General features: G+C 41.5%; 1 protein-coding gene and 1 long non-coding RNA gene across 6 annotated transcripts in view; one reads left to right on the top strand and one right to left on the bottom strand.

The window, feature by feature from the left end:
- Positions 1–12,631, bottom strand: part of VPS39 (VPS39 subunit of HOPS complex) — a 46,390-nt gene that overhangs the window by 11,383 nt on the left and 22,376 nt on the right. For all 5 annotated transcript variants that reach the window (XM_081507796.1, XM_081507797.1, XM_081507795.1 and 2 more), the window contains 5 exons: positions 12,069–12,252; positions 7,535–7,655; positions 7,302–7,422; positions 2,746–2,875; positions 1,177–1,319 (listed from right to left, as the gene is read on the bottom strand). In XM_081507796.1, coding sequence (XP_081363922.1) covers positions 1,177–1,319; positions 2,746–2,875; positions 7,302–7,422; positions 7,535–7,655; positions 12,069–12,252 — 699 coding nt within the window. The remainder of the gene's footprint in view (positions 1–1,176; positions 1,320–2,745; positions 2,876–7,301; positions 7,423–7,534; positions 7,656–12,068; positions 12,253–12,631) is intronic.
- On the top strand, positions 3,359–8,461 carry LOC145512976 (uncharacterized). The gene is made up of 2 exons (XR_014058972.1): positions 3,359–6,857; positions 7,186–8,461. It is a non-coding gene; the product is annotated as an uncharacterized LOC145512976 (long non-coding RNA).

The following is a 12,631-nucleotide window of genomic DNA, read 5'->3' on the forward strand; positions in this document are numbered from 1 at the left end:
TGAAAATTTCACTTATCTGCCTGTAACAGTAAACTGAAAATAATTTAAGTCTAAATACTCCCTCTCGGAGAAGGCAATGGCACCCCACTCCAGTACTCTTGCCTGGAAAATCCCATGGATGGGGGAGCCTGGTAGGCCACAGTCCATGGGGTCGCTAAGAGTCGGACACGACTGAGCGACTTCACTTTCACTTTTCCCTTTCATGCACTGGAGAAGGAAATGGCAACCCACTCCAGTTTTCTTGCCTGGAGAATCCCAGGAACGGCGGAGCCCGGTGGGCTGCCGTCTATGGGGTCGCACAGAGTCGGACACGACTGAAGCGACTTAGCAGCAGTAGCAGCAGCAAATACTCCCTCTAAAAAAACATATTATAGAAAAATATTTAATGACAGGGAAGGACTTTCCTAATATATGGCTAAATGCTTTAAAAGTAAGCTATAAAACTATATATCTTGATATCCATTTGCAATTAAAAAAATCCAATAAATAAATAAACAAAAATTATTCACAAGTACATATAAAACTCTGGAAGGACAACACTAAAATGTTAGTTACTTTTCTCTGGGTGGTAGAGCAATAAGCGATTTTTTATTTTTATTTTATACTTTCCTGTGTTTTCCAAGTTTTCTGCGTAGAGCAGGTATTTTTTTCCCAAAAGTATAATTGTTCCCCCAAAGTTTCTTTAAAACACTTATTCTTTTCAATCAACTAAACTTTTCTCTTTTTAGTTCCTATAAGAGCTTAGCGTGAATCAATCAGGAATTGAGTATGCTTCCTGGTACCAGGATGTGGCAAAAAAGAGCTCTATTCTATTGTTATAATCCAACAGCCAATGCAGGAGACGCAAGAGACACGGGTTCAATCCCTGGGTTGGAAAGATCTGTGGAGGAAGAAATGGCAACCCACTCCAGTATTCCTGCCTGGAGAATTCCATGGACAGAGGACCCTGGCGGGCTACAGTCCTTGGGGCTGCAAGGACTGAAGTGACTTAGCAAAATATGCATTCTACTGTTAAGCAAGGAGGTGAAACAGAAAAAATGTGCCTCCCTCAGACTTCCACAGTGTTCACTTATGGAACATCTGTGGCATTACAGAAGCCTCCCCCTTCCCTGCCATAGAGAAACAGGTACTGAAACTCCCAGGTGAACTTTCCATATACTTCGGTATCACACCTACCTGTGTCAGGTAGTCAATCAGAGCTAAGTGAGCCTTCTCCAGCTCAGCCCCAGACAGCACAGGCAGTGGGTTAGGATACTGCAGCTGCTTCCTGTAGTCTGTGGGCAGCAGGTCTGGGTACAGGCCCATCACATGGGTAGGATCTACGCGGAAGGTGAACATGATTCCCCAGATAGAAGCACAGCAATTTAAAGATAAACTAAAACGAGACTATCACTACAGCAAAATAAGTTCCAGATTGACTTTTTTTTTAAATGACTCTTAAGTTCATAAAAACTCAAGCTATACACATATATTTTGAACACTAAAACATTACAATGATTGCATGACTCTATTCTAAGACATATATAGAATTAAAAATGAAAATTCATTAACTCACTAAAAGTAAAGAAGAAAAAGGAAAACCTGGTAAGACAGTGAAGTTGAAAAGATCACTCGACTTAAAAAATAAAAAGTGTGTGTGTATATATGTATGTGTGTGTGTGTAAAGGAATATTAGTAAGACAAAAACACCAGGCAATAGGCTATGGAATACATTGTTGCATATATGGCAGAAGCTAATAGGTCGATTATATAAAATTAATTCACACAGATTGGTTTTAAAAAACATACGATTTCATTTGACTAATGGGTAAAAGACATGAATAACTGACAAGAGAATAATACAAATAAGGGGGAAAATCTAATCCTGGCCAATCAGATTCCTTTGATCTTGAGAAACAGATTTAAGGATGACAAGCAGTATGGCACACACCAACATATACCCAATCTGACATGCTTCTTTTACATAATGTTGATACTCCTCCACCATGAGATGGGCTGTGTGTTCCCTTGCCCTAACTTGGAAAGCCCTTGTAAATCAACAGAACATGGGGAGAAGTGATCACCGTAAAAGGCACTAAGGCTTCCGGCTAGGTCTCTTGGATCACCGACTCCAGGAAAAGCCAGTCACTCTGCACAAGGACATTCAAGCAACCCTAGAGAAGCCCGTGTGCTGCAACTAGAAGCCCACACACCACAACAAAGACCCAGCGTTGCCAAAAAAAAAACCAAACCTACTGTTATATCCTACTAAGCTCAGGTCAGTGACTTTTGTCTAGAATTGCAGTCAGTAAGGAGAAGGCGATGGCACCCCACTCCAGTACTTCTGCCTGGAAAATCCCATGGACGGAGGAGCCTGGTAGGCTGCAGTCCATGGGGTCGCACAGAGTCGGACACGACTGAAGCGACTTAGCAGCAGCAGCAGCAGCAGTCAATAATCTGATTACTAGATGATAAAACACATGTGTGTTGTCTTCAATGACTTTCTGTTACCTTCCTCTAATGGCAAGGGCAAAGCATCCTGGAAAACTGGAAGTCTGTGTATGTGGATGAGACCAGAGTCATAACATCAGGGCTGTAAATATACAGTCACATGGCCACCCCCAGGATCCTGTTAGGTACAAGGATCAATCTAGATAAGGTTAACTTTCCCCGTTCTCGGAAGTCTGATATCATTTCTCCCCATTCTTTCCAGTTTCCCCTCCCTCAGTTTAGTTTCTCATCCTGAGGCCAATACCCCTTTGTTACCTGTGCCAAGTTTAGCAAAGACCTGCATGGACTCATCGAAACGCTTCTGGCAGAAGAGGTTGAAGGCGTACAAGTTCTTGATGTGATGGATCTGTTGCTGCTTTTCACTGTCGGAATCATCTTTCATTTCCTGAAAAGAGTAGAATAGGTAGGCGCTCACTCACTCAACCAGTATTTGTTTAGTATCTACCAGGTATCAGACGATATCCTGGAACATGTATATGCCAGAGGGTACAAAGCGGTCACGTGGCTCTGACCTCACAGTTTGCCCTTACAGTCCAATCATAAGTAACTACGCAATTAAAACACAATAGGACTTCTACAAAATACCTGACCAGTACTCCTGAAAACCGTCAGGGTCATGAAAAACAGGGGAAGACTAAGAAATTGCCACAGGTCAGAGGACACTAAGAATGTGTGACAGCTAAATACTTTGTGATTTCTGGATTTGAACCTGGAACCGAAAAAGGGACAATTAATGGGAAAACTTAGAGAAATCTGAATCAAGTTTAGGGTTTAAAGAAAAAAAATCAAAACAAAGCAGAGTGAGTGATGATAGAACCACGTGGGTGGGGTGTTCAGTTCAGCCCAGTGTGAACAGTGGGTCCAGGAAGGTTCCCAGGAGGCATGTAAGCTGAGACACAAAGGATGAGCTGGAGCTGGCCGGGTGAGGTTGGCAGGTGACAGATGGGGGGAGGGGAGGACATCTGAGGCCAAGAGGACAGCACGTGTGCAAGACCCTAAAATGAAAGAGAACATGGCATGCTCAAAGGATGGAAGATGTTTAACATAGCTGGCATGATTGGGAAAGGTCCTGTTCACAGTATAAGCCAAATATCTCTGTTTCTTCCTTTAACCTTCCCCCTCTTATATCCTTCTTAGCCAATCTTTACCACATTTAACTTCTTCCTTCAAAATGTCTCTCCACGTTTTCCCTTCCTTTCTTTTCCTCTTCTGTTGCTGTCACCCTAATCCAGGCCATCACCAGCATGTGGCTGCGCTTGGGCTAAGCTCTCCTGTTTAGTGCTTAAAAGGCTCTCAAAGTCTGGCACAGTCTCCTTATCTAGGTTATTTCCACACATTCAAGCCATACCCTCCACGCCAGTCAGAATGGGCTCCAAATGTCCTGGAAATACTCATTTCCACACTGGTTTTCAGTTCTCTTAACTTTCCCAGGCTCTGTAACTCTCCCTGTTTCAAGCTCCTGGTCTGACCTATCTTGAAAGAGTCCAAGCTTAGGATTCTTTTTCTGGCCTAATATCAAAGTCCAGTACATAACTGCCCTCTGAAAGTTTCGTGTATGTCCTCTGATTAATTTAAATGAAAGACAGGTTCCTCAAGAGCCAAGATGATATCAAGCAACCTTCTTTTGTCATAGAGCAGTACACCTAGTAAGCACAGGCCTAGAGAAGAGAAGGGAAAAAAGGAAACCCACTTTCTTCTCTACCGAAGATGAAACAGACAACCAGCAGCAGAAAGCACACTGAAAAGACACTCCTGTTAAGAAAAACAGATGCTAAAAAAGCCATGTGCTACATAATATCCTTTTCATGAAGCTCAAAAACTAGACACATACTCAAGCACACAAATGTATGTAAAATACTATTCAAAAAAATTTAAGGGCATGATACACACAAAGGTTCACTTAAGAAGACTTTATCTCTCCTTGCTATTCTCTGGAACTCTGCATTCTTTTGGGCATATCTTTCCCTTTATCCTTTGCCTTTTGCTTCTCTTCTTTTCTCAGCTACTTGTAAGGCTTCCTGAGACAACCACTTTGCCTTCTTGCATTTCTTTTTCTTAGGAATGGTTTTGGTCACCACCTCCTGTACAATGTTATGAACCCCCGTCCATAGTTCTTCAGGCACTCTGTCTACCAGATCTAGTCCCTTAAATCTATTCATCACCTCCACTGTATAATCATAAGGAATTTGATTTAGGTCATACCTAAATGGCCTAGTGGTTTTCCCTACTTTCTTCAATTTGAGCCTGAATTTTGCAATAAGGAGCTGATGATCTGAGCCACAGTCAGTTTCAGGTCTTGTTTTTGCTGACTGTATGGAGCTTCTCCATCTTTGGCTGCAAAGAATATAGTCAATCTGATTTTGGTATGGACCATTTGGTAATGTCCATGTGTGTGTAATGTCGTCGCTTGTGTTGTTGAAAGAGGATGTTTGCTATGACCATTTTGCATTCTCTTGGCAAAACTCTGTTAGCTTTTGCCCTGCTTCATTTTATACTCCAAGACCAAACTTGCTCATTACTCCAGGTATCTCTTGACTTCCTACTTTTGCATTCCAGTCTCCTATGATGAAAAGGACATCTTTTTTGGTGTTAGTTCTAGGTCTTGTAGGTCTTCACAGAACCGTTCAACTTCACCTTCTTTGGCATTAGCGGTTGGGGCATAGACTTGGATTACTGTGATGTTGAATGGTTTGCTTTGGAAATGAATTGAGATCATTCTGTCATTTTTGAGACTGCAATCAAGTACTGTATTTCAGATTCTTTTGTTGACTATGAGGGCTACTCCATTCCTTCTAAGAGATTCTTGCCCACAGTAGTAGATATAATGGTCATCTGAATTAAATTCGCCCATTCCCGTTGTCAGACACAACTGAGCGACTGACACTGCTGTGCATTTTAGTTCACTGATTCCTAAAATGTCGATGTTCACTCTTGCCATCTCCTGTTTGACCACATCCAATTTACTTTGATTTATGGACCTAACATTCCAGGTTCCTATGCAATACTGTTCTTTACAGGATTGGACTTTACTTTCAACAAGAGATTTAACCACAACTGGGCATCATTTCCACTTTGGCTCAGCCTCTTCATTGTTTCTGGAGCAATTTCTCCACTATATTGGACATCTACTGAACTGGGGGGTTCATCTTTCAGTGTCATATCTTTTTGCCTTTTCATACTGTTCATGGGGTTTTCAAGGCAAAAATACTGAAGTGGTTTGCCATTCCCTTCTCCATTAGTCATGTATGGATGTGAGAGTTGGACCATAAAGAAGGTTGAGCACCCAAGAATTGATGCTTTCGAACTGTGGTGCTGGAAAAGACTCTTGAGAGTTCCTTGGACAGCAAGGAGATCAGTCAATCCTAAAGGAAATCAACTCTGAATATTCATTGGAAGGACTGGTGCTGAAGCTGAAGCTACAATACTTTGGCCACCTGATGCGAAGAGCCAACTCATTGGAAAAGACCCTGATGCTTGGAAAGACTGAGGGCAAGAGAAGAAGGGGACGACAGGATGAGATGGCTGGATTTGAGCCAACTCAGGGAGATGGTAAAGGACAGGGAAGCCTGGCATGCTGCAATTCATGAGGTCTCAAAGAGTTGGACACGACTTAGCAATAGAACAACAACAAAACACAAAAGTTAGGATAATGGCTGTGTCTGGAGCATAGGCAGAGGGATGGGATGGGGAGGGATGTACTGGTTACAGAAGTTATTTTGGGGGGGTTTAGATGGTGGGTTTATGGGTATTCATTTTAAAAATGAAAATAAAAATAATTTAGGGCAATAAATGAGTGGGGGGAAAAAACAGTTAGATGCTAAAATTAAATGGCCCAAGAAAGAAACAATCTGTGGGATAGTAAATGTGTCTAACTAATTAAGACTGGATTTTTGTTTTCAGTCTAGAACTTATACACCTAAAATAAAAGTTCCTCTTCAAAATTATCCACCACATATGATTATAATCATTTGTATTCCAAAATTTATGATCACTGTTTCCCTTTCAGAAATAATTTATAAGATACTCTAAAAACTGAGTTTTCCTACTATTATTACCTTCATAATAATCGCTTTTCTTAGTAAATTAGCACTGTCTGGTGTTAATGACTAAGTGAGGCTCGGGATGACTTTCAGTTGTTTCATAAATTCAAATCCACTCTTTCGAGATGACAATAATCACCACTAGGGATGTTTAAAAGTATAAGGCAAGACCTGAAAGTCAATCTTCAAGAAGCATATTGGCAATAAGAGCATCACTGAAACAACAGCATGGTCACAACTCAGCCAAGAGCGTGAGTAACATCCCATGTGAACATTCAAGGAGAGTGAGTCTGAAGACTGGGGCCCTGCTGAAGGCAGCAACCTGAGGTGAGTTCAAAGTACCTAAAAAAGGCCTGCTTATCCAAGCCCAGGAGCCTACTTGTGAAAGGGACTCTGAGAGGCTTTGGAGCTGTTGCATTCAACCAAACTGTAACCTTGACAGTTACGATTGTTATTTTGCTGTTTGCATTGTCTTTAATTTTTCAAGGCCATACCATATTTATTCAACTATTTTACTGTCCTATTAATTCTATGAAATACTATTAGTATAACTGGCATTCATTCTACATTTGACAGACAGAGTGAGATTACTTAGAGTTACATAGATACTTTTATGGCAGAGTCTGATCCTGAATCCAAGCCCTTTGACTTTCAGCTCTGGGCTTATTCCTCCAGTCCAAGCAAAACGTGAACATCTAAACCAAAATCACTTGCCTTGAAGAGTGACGAGGAAGGCAAACTCATACCCAAATCTCAGAAACAAAGACTTACTGCGAGCTGCAGAGCCAATTCAAACTGCTTGTCCTGGAGAAGCTGTTGGATTTGGGTCGCCATGGGCACTGGAATGAGTCTCCAGACAAAGTGATTGCTGGCCACATAGATAATGTTTGATCTGGAGACAGGGGTAAGAGGATTAGCAAGAGAGGGCCAGCTTTATGATGACCCAGATGACTTTAAAGTTTTGGAATAAGATGGCAGCTACAGTAAAGAAAGGAATTCCTTACCCGCCCGAGGTAATGAAACGGGGTCTTTGCAGTTCAATGCTCTGGACCAGAAGCCTCGGCTCAAATGTTCGGATTTCCACATATCGAGGCAACACTGCAATGATGTAGGGAGGCTGGTGCTCTGTGCAAGAGAGAACATGTTGAGTTGAGGTTCTCTCTAAGGTTTTAGGTTTACAGATGTTTCAGCTTCTCATTTCTAAGCTGCACTTGGATCTCCAAATGGTCCACTAGTCAGATACCAAGCCAGGATCCTATACTGTGATATACAAAAAAAAAAAAATTGCTTGTCTTAGTGACGCTAAGAGAAATCTCCTGCACAAAAAGGATGCATCTTAGCTTTGCTCAGAGTGACCGGACTCCATTCCTACTGTTTCCCTGAGAGGACTGGGTGAAAGAGTCAGCGGCTCCTTTCTCATCAGTCATGAAGCCAGGCCAAACCAAGGCCAGTGGCAGCTCCCCTAACGAGTCAGTCAGAGAACAAGCTGACATAATTTCTTTCATCCTCTTAGGAAAGCCAAGAGGAGGGCAACTTTTTTTTATTTTTTCCTGAAAATTATTCTAAAGAGAGAAATCCACATTTCTGGTCTATGCTATCTCTGCTTGAGATCATCACAAGATGCAAAACTCCACGTGATGCTCAATGGTTCACAGAGAAGGGAGCTGGATGGCATTCTCAGTGTAACCATTTTCTCACAGGAGGTAACGAGTGTGTCAGATTCATAGGAACAGAAAGTAGTATGGTGCCAGGGCAGGGGGAGGGGAAATGGGTTGTTGTTTAATAGGTATAGAGTTTTAGTTTCACAAGAGGAAAAGGTTTTGAAATCTGCATGACAATGTAAATATACATAATACTACTGAACCGTGCACTTAAAAATGGTTAAGGTGATAGATTTTATGCTATGTGCTTTTTTTTAGCCACAATTAAAAATAATTTTAAATTAGTAAAAAAAAAAAAAAACCACTAGATGGCATAATTATTATATAAAAATTTAACTTCAAAGAATATATCTATAAGAATAGTTTCTTGGTGTGATTAACTTGCTATAAATTTATTTTGTCATTTACTTTCAGATAAAAGCCTTTTCATATTATACTTGCTATTTATACTCTAAATGAATAGTACAATAAAAGTTCAAAACTAGAAAGGAACTCAGAAATGAGGAAACTGAGGCCTTAGTAATTCCTTCATCAGTTGAAATGCTACTGTTGTTATTATGTTGATATCTTTCATCTTACCAAAAAACAGAATTAAATAACATATTTTCCTGTTTTAATGCTGGCCTCATTTTAAAAAGCTATTTCAATTTTCAGCAATTGTCCTTCAAATAAAAAATAAATAAAAATTTTTAAAAAGCTACTATAATTTTCTTTCATGTTAATTTATGTAACTATGTAAAACTTCTGTCCTTTTAAAATCTGGCCTACTTTAATAGAGTCTAATTTAACAAAAGAAGCAATCTATCATAGAAACCCTTTTGGTTGTCACATTTTATCATTCATTCAGAGATGGTCTGAATCTCTCTGAGTCGTCAAACATGGCAGACTGGTTGATGTCCAGAAGGCACGTAATGAAGGGCGAACAACAACAGTAATTCTTCTAACAGCAAGCATTTACTAAGAGCCTAAGATGTTTCAGGCACTGCTCAAAGGGAACCAAGACATGAGCGCAGAGCTCACAGAGCTCCCACATGAACAGAGGAGAGAGACAACTCATTGCATCCAGTGGGACATGCAGCTTGCATGACAGAGAAACCAGAAGGGATGGTGAGAGCACCCAGGGGGAAGTGACTAATTCCGCCTGCGGGTCAGAGAAGACCTCTGAGAGGAAGTGCCACTGAACAGGGGACTTGTCATATGAGCAGGATGCTGCTGGGCAAAGAAAGGAAAAGGCAACAACCAGACGAAAGCACAGGAATAGGGAGTCTTTTCCAAATGACTGGAGCAATTAGGAAGGAAATCCAAAAAGTAGGGGATATACGTATACATATGTGATTCGAGTTAGGAAAGAATCTGCCTGCAATGCAGGAGACCTGGGTTCCATTCCAGGGTTGGGAAGATCCCCTGGAGAAGGAAATGGCAACCCACTCCAGTATTCTTGCTTCCTGCCTAGAGAATCACATGAACAGAGGAGCCTGGCAGGCTACAGTCCATGGGGTCGCAAGAGTCGGACACGACTCAAGAGACTAAACCACCACCATGGCTGATTCACTTTACTGTACAGCAGAAACTAAAACAACACTGTACAGCAACTAAATGCCAACAAAAATTAAAATTAATAAGACAGTACAATAAAAAAGAATGACTGGAGCCTGGGTACAGTAGTGAAGAGGAGAGCAGAAATATAATCCAAGTTTAAAATGGACTCCATTCAGGATGAATGGAGAAATATATACATCAACATATATACACTATCAGGTATAAGATGGATGATAGCTGGTGAGAAGTTGCTGTGTAGCACAGGGAACCCAGTCTGGCACTCTGTGATGACCTGGAGGGAAGGGATGGGGGGAAGAGAGGGAGGGAATATATGTATAATTATGGCTGATTTGCCTTGTGTATGGCAGAAATCAATACAAAAATTAAAAAGAAACAAAATAACATGTACTCTATTCAGGAAGCTAAGTCTTCTTCCTGTTGACGGGTATTGTCTCACCCTACCTAGGAAGAATGTCCCCTCCCTTCTCATGTTAAGCCCCTAAACTTGTGAATATACATAAGCTTTCTGTTGTTCGGTCACTAAGTTGTGTCTGACTCTTTGTGACCCCGTGAACTGCAGCATGCCAGGCTTCCCTGTCCATCACCATCTCCCAGAGTTTGCTCTAATTCATGTCCATTGAGTCAGTGATGCTATCCAACCATCTCATCCTCTGTCTTCCCCTTCTCTTCTTGTCCTTGATTTTTCCCAGCATCAGGGTCTTTTCAAATGAGTTGGCTCTTTGCATCAGGTGGCCACAGTGTTGAAGCTTCAGCATCAGTCCTTTAAGTGAGACCCGTAAAATACTGACCTTTTGCTTTATCTTCCTTCTGGTCTGTTCATCTCTAGTCACCACCAGAATAACCACTGATGCTTTTATGAATTCTACCATTTAGAAATCTACTGGCCTCTTGGACCTGTGCGTGGACCCCTAACAACTGGCCCCCTCCTCATCCCTCCATAATCCACACTACCTGTTCAATCAGGTCAGTCTCTGGATGCCTGCTCACAAACTAGCATGTCTTCTGCATTTCTGCTCATTTTTTTTCTGCTTAAAATGAAAGAAATTTTTCTTCAAGCTAGATCTTAAACTCCTTGCCTGGTCTAGTCCAATTTTAACAAAACTTCTTACTGACTAATTGAACAGTGAACTTCCCCTTTCTCAACTACCAAATCTCAAGTCATCCGATTTAATACCTGAAGCAGGGTCTCATTTTGTCTCTTTACCCAAGATGTAATCCTTGCCTCCCAAGCTAGGGCCCTTAAAGACAGCAGGCTGGTGTGTCCCTCCACAGCAGTAACTAAAATATTTTATATTCACACACCCAACTAAAAATGAATTGCTGCGAGCATGATCATGGGCTTCCAGGCAATATCATTGCATAGTGCTGGGAGTTGGAGGGAGGCATAGGAGCAGAAACACCTGATGTGTGGGGAAGACATACTTTGAATACAATCTGTAGCCTCTAAGCTACAAAAACAAAAGCAGCAATAACCACGACATCAAAAACTTTTTAATGCTGTTATACATACCATAGGACTAAATAATTTCCAATAATTTCCAAGCTTAGTCTATTTGGCAAAGGACAAAATAAAACCATTAAAAAAGAAGGCAGGGTTCTCTGGGGGCTCAGTGGTACAGAATCTGCTTGCCAATGCAGGAGACATGGGTTCAGTCTCTGGTCCAGGAAGATCCAACATGCTGTGAAGCAAATACTGACCCTGTGCTCTAGAGCCTGGGAACTGCAACTACTGAAGCCTCTGTACCTAGAGACTCTGCTCTGCAACAAGAGATGCCATGGAAATGAGAAGTCCATGCACAACTAGAGAATAGTTCCCGCTCGCTGCAACTAGAGTAAAAAAAAAGCCTGCATAGCAGAGAAGCCCCAGCACAACCAAAAATAAAAACTAAATAAATAAATTTTTAAAAAACGAATGTAAAAGAAAAGGAAGTAAAAGATAAAAATAGCAATAGACAATCACTTCCTAAAATGTGCAATTCTGTTTACATTTTCCCCTCTTTAGTCAGAAGTTGGCAAAACCCAACTTCCTACAAAAGCTAAAATATTCTCCTTTTTTTGCAGGGGAGCCACACCATGTAGTATGTGGGATCTTAGCTCTCCGACTGGAGATCAAACCTGTGTCCCCTGCAGCAGAAGCATGGAAGTCCCCAGAATATCCCATTTTTAATAACTCAGAAACACTTTTCCACTTACAAGAAGGGAAACTGAGAGTAAGTGACGCTGAAAACCAGTCTGCTAAAGCTCTGAGTGGAGCCCCGTTCTAGAGAGTGGCATGGCCCCAGCCCAAAGTGGGAAAGAGCAGCTATGCAGGTCTTACCCATGGCCACTGGGATGTCTGTCCAGTTCAGGGCACACTTCTGCGTGCAGATCCCCTCCTCATTGAGCACCACAGTGAGATCATCCTGACCCACAGCTACTTTTCCATCTGCCAGAGGTGCAACTAAGGGCTCCAGCTGTTTTCCTGTTGGGAAGAGCTCTTTGTTGGCCCCCTTTCCATCCACCTACAGGAAGACACAAAGTGAGTCACCCAGCATTCTCCAGCCAGCGGCATGAACATGGAGGGACGGCCTAGAAAAATCAAGTTAAAACCCCAAACCTACAGAGATGCCAATAATATTCCTTATTTGGCATAAAGAAATATTATAGTCTGTTATGACAATTTTTGAACCGGTTCTTTTTTTCTCTAACGTGGAGACAAGCATCTAGCTCGGCAGCTAACAGTGTCAAGGGCTAAAGTAATTGGAACTCTCATATGATGCTGGTGAGAACACAAAATGGTATAGTAGCTTTGGCTGTTGGCTTCTTATAAAATTAAATATACACTTACCATGGGACCTGACAATCCCATTCCTAGGCATTTGCTCAGGAAAAATGAAAAAC

This window comes from Giraffa tippelskirchi, chromosome 7 (genome assembly GCF_054371585.1).
Source record: "Giraffa tippelskirchi isolate mGirTip1 chromosome 7, T2T-mGirTip1v1.2.pri, whole genome shotgun sequence".
NCBI classification, from domain to species: domain Eukaryota; kingdom Metazoa; phylum Chordata; class Mammalia; order Artiodactyla; family Giraffidae; genus Giraffa; species Giraffa tippelskirchi.